Here is a 14,890-nt window from a genome sequence, read left to right as displayed (position 1 = left end):
AGACCGTAACATTTGTATCAGTCTTTTGGGCGTTCACAGCATCTATTCAGGGTTTTCCCCACTGTCCTCCTGTGATATATAGATGGGACACACTTGTACGGTAAGTACAAGGGAAAACTCCTTATTGCGACATGCCCGGATGCAAATAGGCAAATATTTCCCCTTGCATTCGCTACTGTGCAAGAGGAAAGTTTGGACACATGAAATTGGTTTCTGTGTTGTCTTCGTTCCATTACCGATAGGGACGACATTTGCCTTATATCAGATAGGCATCCAGGGATCATCGCTGCAGTGTCTCACAATCCCGATTGGCAGCCACCGTGTGCGCACCACCGATTCTGCCTTCGACACGTTGTAAGCAACTTCAGCACGAAAGTGCACATTGTCAATCTGAACCGAATGCCTGAGCACGCTGGAAGGGAGCATCAGGTCCGAAAGTTTAACATGTGGATGGAGAAGATCTTCGATGAGGGTGGGGAACCCGCGAAGACGTTCTTTGATCAAGTCGCTCCTCATATGTGGACTCAGTGCCACGATGGGGGCACAAGGTATGGGAACATGATGACAAACCTCATCGAATGTTTCAACGCTGTCCTTAAGGGCGCTCGTAGCCTCCCAATCACTGCCCTTGTGCAACTGACATTTTATTGCGTTGCACATTATTTCAATAGTCGACGTGAGGCTGCTCGTAATGCAATATCGGGAGGAAATGCATTAACTCCTTATATATTGCTTGCGATGGAAAGAAGGAAGTTGAAGGCGACCGAACATCACGTGATGACGTTCAACCAGTCTAGAGGTACTTTTAGCATCACGACTGTGCAGTTGGGACCTCATAAAGGAAACAACGTGCAAACGCTGCGCATTCAGGATTTGCACGGCTGCTCGTGTGGGAAGTGGCAAGCCTTACATTTTCCATGCTCCCACCTTCTCGCTGCATGTGCGGAGACACGACTCAACGTCATGCAGTACGTTGAGCCTTGTTGGAGCACCGCCGAACATTATGCGACATATGCGATGGATTTTCAGCCGATTATGCACGAGGCGTACTGGCCAGCATCGTCGTTGCCGACTATACAGGCAAATCCAGCATATGCTCGACATAAAGGTCGTCCAAGGAGCTCCCGTATACATAATGAGATGGAGGCTAGGGAAGGTAGGAAAAGGAGCACGTGCAGTATATGTCATCAAGAAGGGCATAATCGCACAAGGTGTCCGAGAAGGACCCACTCGGGCGATGCAGCGGGACCGTCCCGTTGATGTCGTATGCAGTTTTAAACTATTTCACACCGTTTTTTTTTTTTTTGTATATACCTATTCTGATGCAACGATGCATTTCCAAGATTGATCCAGGGCCGTCCGATCCGAGCGTCTTGACGATGGGCGATCATCACAGGGCCAGTCGAGTGTGGGCTGATAGGCATACGGAGCCCTTGTGCTGCCGAGGGGACACGCAGTTTGCCGAGCGTTGGTTAGAGATAGACCCCCGCATTGTCCAGCTGATACGTGATGCGGGGTTTTATGGCATTTATCGGATTGCTCATATCCAGCTTGATTGGCATCTTGTCACATCATTGGTGGAGCGATGGAGACCCGAGACGCACACGTTCCACCTACCTCATGGCGAGGCCACCGTTACATTACAGGACGTAGCTGTTTTGTTCGGGTTGCCGATTGATGGGCGAGCTATCACTGGTCGCATTACCGGACCAGTGGAGGGACCTACAGACCATCAGGGTCGACTCGCCCTGCATACTATGTGCGAGTGTTTTTTAGGCGTCGTTCCGCCTGACAGCGAGTTGGTTGGTGCACGCATCCGTATGCGGTTCCTTGAGGGGGATGCGTTTCGTGAGCTCCTGGCACATGCAGATGTTCAGATGATAGCATGCCACGCACGAGCCCACTTGTTGCGTTTGATTTGTGAGGTGATGTTCTCGAATGTTTCTGGCAGTTATGCGCATCTTATGTTCCTTCCACTTCTTGAGGACTTCGGAGCGTGTCACTCGTACAGTTGGGGGTCCGCCACTTTGGCGTGGTTGTACAGGGAGATGTGTCGCGCCGTGCACCACTCGAAGACACAGATTGCGGGCCCCCTTCGCTTACTCCCAGTTTGGGCTTGGGAGAGATTTCCTTCATTCGCGCCTACGCGGCGAGGTTTCCTGCAGATTGAGAGGGGTCAAGACGGTCATCCGGTTGATCCTCTCCCACTTGCATATCGGTTAGTATAAATTTTATCTATCCCTTCTCATTCACTCAATAACTATTACGAATACTAATTCGTAATATGTAGTAGTCTTGCATTTGGGAACTTACATTTCATCTTATATAGATGGAGGGATGACTTGAGGGCATCGATGGTTGCGTTTCATACATTGCCCTGGTACAGGTTCGAGTTGGACATGCACCAGGAGCATGAGGTATAAATCAGTTAAAGTATAGCACATGAAAGTATTTCTTTCTTTCTTTCAATTGTGTATAGTCCGCTTAACTTTTTGTTTTGTCTAACTGTAGTTTATATGGATGCCCTACACGGATGAGATTTTAGCCGACATGCCGCCTGCTTATGCAGACGGGAGGGACCTGTGGGTAGCGCGAGTGCCACTCATATGCTTTCATATTATTGAGTGGTATCTCCCCGATCGAGTCATGCGATAGTTCGGGTTTCGACAGGTTATTCTCGCCCCATTTATGACTTCGGGGGTAGATATTATTGGGAACGATCTCCACGGCATGGATGGGCGCGGTCGAGGGGTCACAGACTGGTCGAGTACGCACTCAATATTCGTCACTGCATAAGAGCATCAGCGAGACTACATCGTACGAGGAGTGGCGGAGCACAGTCCGATGTGTCTAGATGACCCATACTTCACTTGGTATAGGTCTATCACACGCCGCTTCGTCGATAAGACCGCAGCTGTATATTTGAGCCTCGTAAGAAGATTAATGCCACAACTCATTTTATTATATATACGTTCCGATTTCAATGCATTAATAAAATATGTTCATATCCTACAGGCTGACATAGTCATTGAGGCAGACCAGATCTCGTCGGATCTTGCGATCCACCGATTGATGAGTACTGCACTGGACCTCGTCCACGAGGACGGTCAACGGATCCCAGAATGAGGAGGTCGACCAACTCCAGTACGAGGAGGATGACATGCCTCCTCTAGTCGTCCAGGGACTCCCATGTCCTCCCCACTAGTCGTACAGGCCGAGTACTTGTTCGGCCCGTCAGCGCCTTATGCGCCTTCCACTGCAGCTCATATTGCCGGACTATCGAGCATACCGACTGATGCCCCATCCGACTATGCTGCTACCCCATCCATGTCATTTTTATTGGACGATCTTTTCGATGGGGTGGAGGTCGATGCACCCCCTAGGCCGCCTCGTTCTCATCCCGAGACATCGTATCATTTCTCACCGCGTGCGCTCCGCATGGCTGATGATGATGATGTAGCACCTCGTGGGGGAGAGGATTCACATCCAACACGACGGGTCAGGACACCTGATGGTGCTGAGGAGCAAGGAGAGGGTAGACGCAGACGGCAGCCACCACGACCCCGGAGACGACCTTGCTGCGGCACGGAGTAGTTTAGCATTGCTTTAATTGCATTTTATTTGTATGTATATAATTGATTGTTTTGATTTCATTTGTATATAATTGATTATTTTTTTTATTCTTTTGTATATATCATTTAATAATTCGTATCTCTAAAGAATTCAATACTGCCAAATCTAAAAAATGACACATAATTCGTATCGTCTAAATTTGCATGTCTAGTTAAATTAATTCCTTAAATTGAATTGTCTTTTACTGCAAAATTCGTATTGCTCAAATTTGTATGTCTGCATGCATTTACGTGCGTCGTCAGATGCAAACATGTTTCAGCACTCTAAACATTTACACGTTAACCTCCCCTCACCGCCATATACTACATGCACCGAAAATTTTAGGGAGCACTTAATATATGTTTCTCGATTAAACTCCTAGTCAATTTGTCTTAAAGTATATTAATTAATTACGTATATTAATTTTAATAACAAAATATTATTGATTAAGTGATATATTAATTTTGAGAGTATGTATATCCTTAATTAAAGTTTATTTCATGATTTCTCTAAACTTGTACTTTAATTAACTATCCAAATTTAAAGTTCAAACTGCATGTAGTTACAACATGTAAGAATCGTTAATTTTGCATTTGAATTTAAATTTGAATAATTACAAAAAGTTTAGTATGGTTTTCTCTACATTCATGAAAATAATATTTTAATGAACGTATTCGAGTAATAAATTAAAAATATATAAAATAAAAATATATTTAAAATTTTTTATACAAATTTAGAACATAAAAAATGAATTTGATATTTTTACAATTCTTTGAAAAATTAAAAATATTTGTTTCCACACGCAAATAATGTTACATTTTTTTTATTATCTTTTAATTTTATATAAATAATATTGTACTTTCATTTTTACACACATGCGTCAAGGCGAGAGAGGTCCAATTTTTGAACTAGAAAGAAAATAATAATAAATCTCGTTCTCATGAAATATCCCTGCCTTCTTCCTCCTTTCTCACAGTGCAGCTTATTATTAACTTGAAGCGCAACCTGGCAAATTGAACTATATATTCTGTGTTTTGAATATTTTATATATTTTAATTTAGCAATAGACATGCCTTTTGTCAAAGGAATTGTAGAGATAATTATTATTTTTGTTTTTTAATTAGACTCAATTTTTTTAAAATTTAATTATTTTAATATGAATGGGTGACTAAGACAAAAAAGCATTCTAACAATAATCCAATTTGACCCAAATCCTACTTTCAAACACCAAAACGATGGGTCAAAATAATTGGTTTAGTATGCGGATAGTCAAAATATAATAAAAAAGAGTAAAAACAAAAAAATTAAGACGTACGAAGAGGTATTGATGCTGCTATTATCTTTCATACACTCCTTAGAGAGACTATATGCATGTAATATAATATTTATAATTACATATGTAAATTAGAGTCTTAATGCTGCTAACTAGTTCTTCATACTTGTTTTCGAGTTGATTAAGCTTGTGTTAGAAATAGTCACACTCCTTACACGATTAGCTTTTGTCAACTCACGATACTCACGGATCAAATTTCATTATCTATTTCCCATTAATTTTGCATGTGCTCTACAGAGCTTCAATCTTACTTAAAACTTTTTTTTTTTTTTTGTTATTTATTTCTTTAGATAAAATTTAATTAAAATTTAATTTTTTAAAGTTATAATTTAAATTTAATTATAACTTTCCCTTTTTACAAATTTAAATTTAAATTTAAATAATAAATTTAACTTTGTCTTGCAAAATGTTTAATTGTTAATTTTAAATATTACATCCAATAAACATTTTGCAGCATTATAATTATTAGGCATTTTTATAACTTATTGAAAAATTTATTTCTTCTAATTATATTTTTAGATAATTTTGAAATAATACAAATTATTTTTGTCATACTTAAAGAATTAGTTGGCACAAAGCATCAAAGCATTCAATTCGAAATTTTTTTTCGGTCTCTAATCCACGAGTTTTAAAATATCATTTTATTAAGGACAAATTTTATTATTCCACATGCATTTAATAGTCAACTAACAAAATATTCATTTCGTCAATAATTCAATTATACGAAATTTTGTAGTATTTTTTGTAAATTCAGGGGTTAGAATCATATTTTGAAATATTTTTTTGGATTTTATCCAAATTTTTATGACAAAATACTTATTTATAATCAATAATGTCTTTTATGTAAATTTTTTTTAAAAATTATATATTTACAATTTAAAAATTAAAATTTAAGTTTAAATTATATTTTTAAGGGAAAGTTATGATTAAATTTATTAAAAGGAAATGTTTATTATTTAAATTTAAATTTGCAAAGAAGGGAGTAAATAGAACCGCAAATCTCGCAGGACTAACCTGCGAGATTTTCCCATTATTTATAATCAATAATTTATTTTATGTAAATTTTTTTTTCAATTATATATTTACAATTTAAAATTTAAAATTTAAGTTTAAATTATATTTTTAAGGGAAAGTTATGATTAAATTTAATAAAAGGGAATGTTTATTATTTAAATTTAAATTTGCAAAGAAGGGTAATAGCGCAAATCTCGCAGGACTAACCTACGAGATTTTTCCACCGTCACGTGTCACCACCATGTTTGTCTGTCTCTTTAAATCTCGCAGTGTGAAGTTGCGAGATTTTCTCTGCACGCTGCCACGCGTCAACTCCTCATTGGCGTCGCTTTTAAATCTCGCAGCATGAAGCTGCGAGATTTTCTCTGCATGCTGCCACGCGTTAGCTCCTCATTGGTTTCGCTTTTAAATCTCGCAGCATGAAGTTGCGAGATTACGTGAGCATTAGTTTGGGAAAAAATTTCCCAATTAGAGTATTATTTTATATTTTATTTCTTCTTAATTATAAAATGGGAAAAAACTGTGTGTGTGTGTATCAATTATTTTAGGCGCATTCCATTGCTATAACTAATTTATAACTAGATTAATAAATCATAAATTTCTATGCCTTTCTAAAATAAAGGGTCTAATTAAAAGTAAAATTTTCTTTTTCTTCAAAAAGAAAATGAAAATAAGACCACTCTACCACAAGCCCTTTAGTTTATTCCCTTTAACTCTATAAGGGAGAGGCAAGGGTTTGAATAACCCTCCTATCATGGTTAAAGACATAAGAGGTTGGGGTTTTTGATAGATTTAGGTGCTTGATCTTATCATAACTATTGCGTCTGTCTATCTCTATTAAGCTATATAACCCAGCTGAGGCATTTGCACAAACAGTTAGTGTGCAGGAATCTATTCTTGTGTAATATGTTATTATCGTATATTTTTGTTACTCCTTTTTCTATTTATTCAACAAACTGTAACCATTTCCCCTTTGTTTTGATATTCTTTTCTCCTGTATATATATATATATATATATATATATATACGTATATTATCAATAAGAAATTCAGCGAGAAGCATTCGCAACTTATCAATTTCCTCTTCAGTTTATCTTCTTCTCTCAGTTCCTTTGTAGCAATTCTTGCCTTTCAACATGGTATTAGAGCCTTCTCATACCACTAGTCTCTCCGATCCCCCCTCAATGGCAACGAGTCTGTCATCTCCCTCTTCCCCTCACTTCTCAGCTGCTCCATCCTTCTCGCACATTGTCACCACCAAACTCTCCACCGAAAACTACCTACTGTGGAATGCCCAAATCTCAATTTATCTTCGTGGACAGGACCTCTTCGCTTTCGTTGACGGCTCGTCCTCCCCTCCCTCAAAATTTCTTCCCAATTCTTCCCAATTGAACCCTAAACCCAATCCCGACTATCATTCCTGGAGGCGCACTGATCAATTGGTTCTCGGCATCCTTTTCTCCTCTCTCAGACTCCATTCTTGGCCACGTACTGTCTTTCCAATTTGCTCATCAGCTTTGGACCTAACTTTCATCCATGTTTTCCTCTCATGCTCACGCCAAAGAGTTTTAGATTTGTTTCCAGCTTACGAATCTTTCCCGTGATCAGTCAATCTTAGATTACTTTAGCAAGGTTTGTCTCCTTGTTGACTCTATTGCTGCAATTGGTAGTCCCCTCTTGGACAAGGATCTGGTCACTTACCTGCTCAATGGCCTTGGTCCCGTCTATGAGCACTTCGTCACCAGTGTCACCACCAGATTGACCCCTGTCTCTCTCCACGAACTTTATCAACTACTCCTTATACATGAATCTCGTCTTGCTCTCAACACCAGAACGACCCATGTTCCTTATTTTGCACCATTAGTTCACTTTACTTCCTCTGCAAAATACCAGCGTGGTTGTGTAGCCTTTCGATGTGGACACCAAGGTCGCAGCAGGGGGTGCTACTCTAGCTAGGGTTGCGGTGGCCAACCTCCTTCCCCTTCGCATGCTTCTCAACATTACAATGCCCGCAATCTTGTGTGTCAAGTTTGCAACAAGGCTGGCCATATTGCCCTTCAATGCCGGCAGTGCTTCAACCACTCATACCAGTATGAAGCTCCCAACAATTTCTCTGTACACTACACAACTCAGACTCCCAGTTCTGAATAGGTTTGGCACCCCAATTCTGTAGCCACTCATCATATTACAAATGATCTCTCTAACCTGAATTTATCTTCTGAGGCTTATGTAGGTGGTGAGACAATACGGGTAGGTGATGGAAATGGCCTTCCAATCGAAAACTCTGGTGATACCTCCCTCTCCTGAAGCTCTTCTTCATTTCTTCTCAAGAATATTCTGTATGTTTCATCAATTATTAAAAATTTAGTGTCTGTTCTTCAATTTTGTGTTGATAATTCTTACTATTTTGAATTTCACTCCACTCATTTCTGTGTGAAGGACAAGACAATCGGGAACATCCTCCTCACTGGTCCAACCTGTGATGGTCTCTACCATTTTCCATCCACTACAACCATTCCATCATCTCCATCAGCCCATATTGGCGAACGAACCTCCATGGATCAATGGTATCGAAGGTTTGGTCATCCTTCTTTAAACTTGGTCTCTCAAGTCCAGTAGTCCAAAAACCTTCCATTATCTCCCACTGATTATGTGTTTTAATGTTCCGAATGTCCCCTAGAAAAATGTCATCAGTTTCCTTTTTCCTCAAAACAGGCCCTTTATACCAGGCCATTACAATTGTTATGTGCTGACCTATGAGGTCCAACCCACTTTGTCACAAAATGGCTATAGATATTATCTTTCATTTATGGACTCTTTTACATGCTTCACTTGGATTTTTTTCATCAAGTAAAAGTTCAATGTCTTCCAAATTTTCACCACCTTTTTACCATTCATTGAAAGGTTTTTTTTATCACCAAGCTCATCACCTTAATTACAAACAGATGGGAGAGGTGAGTTTCAACTTCTCACCACCTTTTGCAAACAATTTGGCATTACTCACAGATTTTCATGCCCTCATACTCACCAAAAAATTGGCCTTACAGAAATAAAGCATCGTCACATTTTAGAAACAAGCCTTGCACTCTTGGCCCACCCATCTCTTCCATTCTTTTATTGGCCTGAAGCCTTTGAAACTGCGGTTTTCTTGATCAATCTCTTACCCACTCCAGTCCTAAAGAACAAATCTCTCTACTCCTTGGTTTATCATCAAGAACTAGACTACAAATTTCTTAAAGTTTTTGGGTGTGAATGTTGGCCCAACCTTTGACCATATTCTTCTTACAAGCTGAACTTCCGATCCACACCATGTCTTTTCTTAGGGTAGAGTCGAGCACATAAAGGCTACAAGTGTCTTGATCTTAACACAAATTGCATGTACATTTCTTGTGATGTCATATTCAATGAATATTCATTCCCTCTCTCCAAAACCAAGTCCAACCCAATTTCTAATCCATCTCCCTCCCAGCCAGACCCTTTACCCATCTTTCCCTCCTCTATCTTAGGCCCACATCCAAGCACCCGTGCACCTCCATCTCCTATTATTCCCAGCCCAACTCAATCTCCCTCCATCTCCTGCCCAATCCTCTCACCAATATTGCCCCCTAATCCTTCCCCCGATCTCCCTCCATCCCTTGTTTTGGTTAATCCTAATCCTTGTCTTATCCCACCTTGTTCCCCTTATCGTCACTCGATCTCACACTAATTCATCTCGTCCACGGAGTTTTATTGATGGAACCATGTTGTATCCAACTCGAAATTGTCTCACTGTCTCTGCAAGTGTACTAGATGATCCTTCAAGTTTTCCAAGGCTATCAAACACATAGAATGGAAGAATTCCATGTCCAAAGAATACGATGCTCTCATACAAAATCAGACATGGACCTTGGTACCGCTAGTACCTCACATGAATGTATTGGGATGTCATTGCGTTTTTCGCACAAAAACTCTAGCTGATGGTTCTTTTGAGAGACAGAAGGCATGTCTTGTTGCAAAAGGGTTTCATCAACAACCAAATGTTGACTTCCATGACACATTCAGCCCCGTCGTCAAACCCTCCACTATTCGGCTTATTTTATCTATCGCTCTCTCGTGGCTGGTGTTTACATCAAATCGACATTGAAAATGCATTCTTACATGGTGTGCTCTCTGATGATGTCTATATGCACAAACCTCAAGGTTTTGTGGATCCCTCTAGGCCTTCCCACGTCTACAAGCTTGAGAGAGCTATCTATGGGCTCAAGCAAGCACCACATGCGTGGTTCGCTCAGTTAAGTTCCTGGCTCCTTGATTATGACTTTATTGCATCTAGAGCTGACCCATCTTTGTTTATTCTTAAATGCAATGATCTTCATATGTACTTGCTCATTTATGTGGATGATATAGTCATCACATCCTCCAAACAGTCCGCCATCACCGATCTCATTCATGATTTGGGACTTGCCTTTCCAGTAAAAGATCTTGGTCCTCTATTTTTCTTTTTGGGTATTGAAGTTTATTACACCGCTGATGGTATTTTTCTATCCCAAAGAAAATATGTCAAGCATCTTCTCTACCGCAGCAATATGCTTCATGCCAAACCTATTTCGTCACCAATGATTGCCTCCCTAAAATTGTCCAAATCAGATACCCCGGATTTTGAGGATGTTACTTTATATCATAGCTATGTTGGAGGCTTGCAATATCTCTCGGTTACAAGACCAGACATTTCCTTCTCAGTCAACAAGGTCTGTCAATTCATGCATTCCCCAAAAGCATCTCATTGGAGTGCGGTGAAGCGTTTTCTCAGATATTTAAAAGCCACCATAAATGATGATCTCTTTTTTGCCTCCAAATCAAGTCTCACTCTTCAAGCTTACTCGGATGCCAATTGGGGAGGTTGTCCAGATGATCGTCGCTCCACGGGGGGCTTTTGCATCTATCTTGGCAAACACCTCATTTCTTGGAGCTTCAAAAAGCAACAGATTGTTGCTAGATCCTCAACGAAAGCTGAGTACAAGTCTATAGCTTCCTCGGCAGTTGAACTAATTTGGTTACAAACTGTGTTGTGTGAACTTGGCATCAAACTTTCTCAAACTCCTACTTTATGGTGTGACAATCTAGGGGAGACGTAACTATCAGTTAATCCAGTTTTTCACTCAAGAACAAAACACATGGATATTGATTTTCATTTTGTTCAAGATAGGGTGGCTGCCAGCATGCTTAAAGTCTCTTTCATTAGCTCCAAAGATCAAATTGCAGATGTCTTAACAAAACCATTGGCTGCTGGCAAGTTTCTTCACTTCAAATTGAGTCTCAATGTTGGAGATACACGATTGGACTCGAAGGGGCGTATTAAGCTCTATAACCTAGCTGAAACATTTGTACAAATAGTTAGTGTGCAGGAATCTATTCTTGTGTAATCTATTATTACCATTTATTTTTGTTATTCCCTTTTCTATTTATTCAAAAAACTGTAACCATTTCCCTTCTGTTTTGATATTCCTTTCTCCTGTGTATACTGTATTATCAATTTCCTCTTCAGCCTATCTTTTTCTCTCAGTTCCTTTGCAGCAATTCTTGCCTTTCAACAGTCCCAAACACCGAAGGGCTATATATATATATAGAGTGTGAGCATATCTAATTAAGTTCATAGCATAAGAGATTTGAGTAATAGGTTTGGCATGGCATGATGAGTTCACTGCACAAAATCCACCAAAAAAAAGGAAGAAAAGAAAAAGAAACCCTTCATTGGCGAGAGTGATAATGGTTGCATGCTGTAGGATTTTTTACCCAAACAATTTAAACAAGTAAATCAATAAAGAAAAGGGGAGAAAATTAATGCATTGGAATTACTCTCTTCTTAGAATATAAGTATCTAATAAATTATCAAATCCATTTATCCCACATTATCAAATCTTTGCAAACTGCAAATACTTCTTTGACGTACAAGACAACTATATGCAAACCAGTGCATACGTAGTTGCCTCGTGCTCATGATTCCTACTACATTGCAATATTCAAAACACATAAATTCAGTAATAAGCCATCTCTAGCTTTGTAAGACAATATTATTGATATGGTCATGCATGCATATATGCACGCACCTAGCTTCTTTCCGCCGAGAGAGACGGGATGCTTTGTTCATTCTTAAGGAAATTGCCAGGATAAGCATTGGTCTTTACTCGCACCAACCTATTAAAGTTGTTATCAAAATACTTGAAACCCCAAACACTTGCCTGCCTGTAACTTGTGTTGTCTATGTTGTTTACTCCCACATCAAAATCCCTATAGTTCATGTACGCACTTCTCGGAGATTTTGTAACGAAGGGAGCCATGTAGCTATAAAGTCTCCGGATCCACGCAATGTGTCGATCAGCTATTGCAGTCCCTCCTTCTTTCCAACACGCCAGTTGCTGAATATTGTACAAATTCCCAGCCCTATGCGGGTAAGGAATTGCATATGCAGGAATCTCACTCATTCTTCCACCGTAAGGAGTAAAGATCATCTCGGACTCCTTTGCCTCGTCTTCAAGGAACATCTTCCATATCCCCTCCAAACCCATTTCAGGAATTGGCTCCTTCACGTAGTCCGATTTCGCTTTCATGTATCGACTCGGCAAAACAGCCCTGTTGAGAAGAACATCAGGGGAGTAGTTTCCAGGTGGGAGTTCTGCAAAGTAGATGATAGACCTAATCCAGCTTGTTTCGGTGCAGTCTTCTTTCGTTAATCCGAGTTCGGGGAAGCTCCGCTGCGTCACCCGAAGGAGCTCGTCGGCTCTGCCCAAGAACAAGGCAATGAATGAAGCTTGTACTGTGGTTTGCCTCCTCCTGTCTTCATTTGACTTTCCCAGCTGTGTCATGGTAACTCTGATGTAAAGGTTTGGATCAAGCTTGGGTGCTATGGATTGCCATCTGTGCACAAGCTTGGTTGCGTTTTGTTCTAGGGTTTTGCGAAGTGTAAACACAGTCACAGTTGGTGGAACAGAAACCAGTTTTATTTTCCACGCTATGATGACTCCGAAACTAGCACCACCTCCTCCTCTAATGCCCCAGAACAGATCCTCCCCGATGGTTTGTCTGTTAAGAACTTTGCCATTAACATCAACTATGATAGCGTCGATCACATTATCAGCAGCAAGGCCGTGTCTACGCAGCATCGTGCCGTAACCTCCGCCGCTGAGGTGTCCGCCGACGCCCACTGCAGGGCAAGTACCGGCCGGGAAGCCAAGAGTTCTACTTGTCGCTGCGATTCCATAGTAAACTTCACCGAGAGTTGCGCCTGCTTGAGCCCATGCAGTGCCATTTGGTTCGTCGACGGCGACTGATCGGAAGTTCCTCATATCGATGACGACGAAGGGGACCTGAGAAACATAGGAGAGACCCTCGTAGTCATGTCCTCCGCTGCGAAATCTAACTTGCAAGCCATGCTTCTTGGAACAAATTATGGCTGCTTGAATGTGGGATTCATGTAAAGGAGTAATGATGGCTTGAGGTTTTGGCGTAGTGGGTGATGAGAATCTAAGGTTTTTTGTGGAGTAATCCAAGACCGATGCATATGAGGAAATCGTTGGGGTGTGAGTAACTTTGGTGATGGAGGGGTAGTCCCTAGAAAGGGTAGTGAGGCATTGAACAAAATTCTCTCGACTTTGTAGTGTTGAAAACGCCTCATCAGCAGAAACGGAGAGTAGGAGGAGAAGAAGAAGTGAGAGAACTGAAGGGATTGGTGTCTTCATTTCTTTTGAGTTTGGTGATTAAGGGAGGATAGGAGATCCTTTATTTATAGTATTCAAATATGCATTAGGACACAATTCCTAGTTTCTAACTGGTTGAACTTATAGTTATACGTGTATATGTAGATGGAAAGGAAAGAGACAAATCCAAGTTTCTAGGTATGCCGAGCTTATTTCTTTAAAAAATTTTGGAATATACGTGTAAATGGAAAGTGAAGAGACAAATCCAAGTTTCTAGCTAGATTGAACTTCTTCAAAAATTTTGGTACATGCATGTCAATGGTTCTAGCAGGGATGAACTTATTTCTTAAAAAATTTGGGCTTATATATGTAAATGAAAAGTGAGGAGACAAAACCAAGTCTCTATAGCTAGGTCAAACTTTCTTCATTTTTTTTTTTTTGGTTTATTATATATATATAAGGTTGAATTTAATTATTTCTTCAAAAAAAAAAAAAAAAAAAAAAAGCTGTATAGCACATGGAAGGCGATGATATATACAATTATCCAGGTTTCTAACTAGCTAGCTAGTTCGGAATTTCTACAATTTTTTTTTATATGTATACATAAATAAAAAGTGATCAGGAAACATTTCTAAGTTTTCTAGTGAGGTTGAACTTATTTCTTCAAAAAAAGAAAAAAAATGTAAATCATATATGTAAATGTTGATGGGTGGAGGGGATTCACTCAATCACTAGTTGTAATTGAAACTCAGTGAGGATTGCACATAAATACAAAAATAATTAATTTCAATATAAAAAAAATACAGAGACGAATTCAAGATGCAAATCTCTCTCTTCTCACTGATTATTCACCATCTTTACACCATACATTACATTACACATACACATCTATTTATAGCAGAAGATGGACGATAGGTAGAATTAAATTCAAATAAGTAGGTTGAAGTTGGTGAAGAGTTGGCGGCCGACTCTCCACTACAATTCAACAATAGTGGGCTGGTTGGTGAAGCTGCCAACGAAGCTAGTTAAGTTTAATTTTCAGCATCCCTCCTTAAACTTGACTCTCCTGATTTTGTCATTCCGAGTATTGTCTTTAGTCATACAAAAATATTATGCCTAAGTGGCTTCGTGAAAATGTCGGCAATCTGATTATACGTTCTACAAGATATCAACTCCACTTCTTTCTTCTTGACATGCTTCCTGATAAAATGATACCGAGTATCAATATGCTTACTTCTTTCATGGAATATTGGATTTTT

At 39.7% G+C, this 14,890-nt stretch overlaps 1 protein-coding gene and 1 long non-coding RNA gene across 2 annotated transcripts; one reads left to right on the top strand and one right to left on the bottom strand.

Annotated features, from left to right (window-relative positions):
- Positions 1-6,994: 6,994 nt before the first annotated feature.
- On the top strand, positions 6,995-8,824 carry LOC131159964 (uncharacterized). The gene is made up of 3 exons (XR_009137900.1): positions 6,995-8,109; positions 8,192-8,297; positions 8,398-8,824. It is a non-coding gene; the product is annotated as an uncharacterized LOC131159964 (long non-coding RNA).
- Positions 8,825-11,765: 2,941 nt separating this feature from the next.
- On the bottom strand, positions 11,766-13,949 carry LOC131159963 (berberine bridge enzyme-like 18). The gene has a single exon (XM_058115216.1). It carries the CDS (start codon positions 13,671-13,673, stop codon positions 12,045-12,047), a length of 1,629 nt encoding a protein of 542 aa, XP_057971199.1. The 5' UTR covers positions 13,674-13,949; the 3' UTR covers positions 11,766-12,044.
- Positions 13,950-14,890: the final 941 nt, after the last annotated feature.

This window comes from Malania oleifera, chromosome 7, assembly GCF_029873635.1.
Source record: "Malania oleifera isolate guangnan ecotype guangnan chromosome 7, ASM2987363v1, whole genome shotgun sequence".
Lineage (NCBI taxonomy): Eukaryota > Viridiplantae > Streptophyta > Magnoliopsida > Santalales > Ximeniaceae > Malania > Malania oleifera.
The sequence above is the reverse complement of the archived record's forward strand: the minus strand, read 5'-3'. Positions and strand labels throughout refer to the sequence as shown.

Bases quoted from the DNA above. Each gene is read 5' to 3' on its own strand.
- LOC131159963 (XM_058115216.1), bottom strand. From the start codon at position 13,673: ATGAAGACACCAATCCCTTCAGTTCTCTCACTTCTTCTTCTCCTCCTA.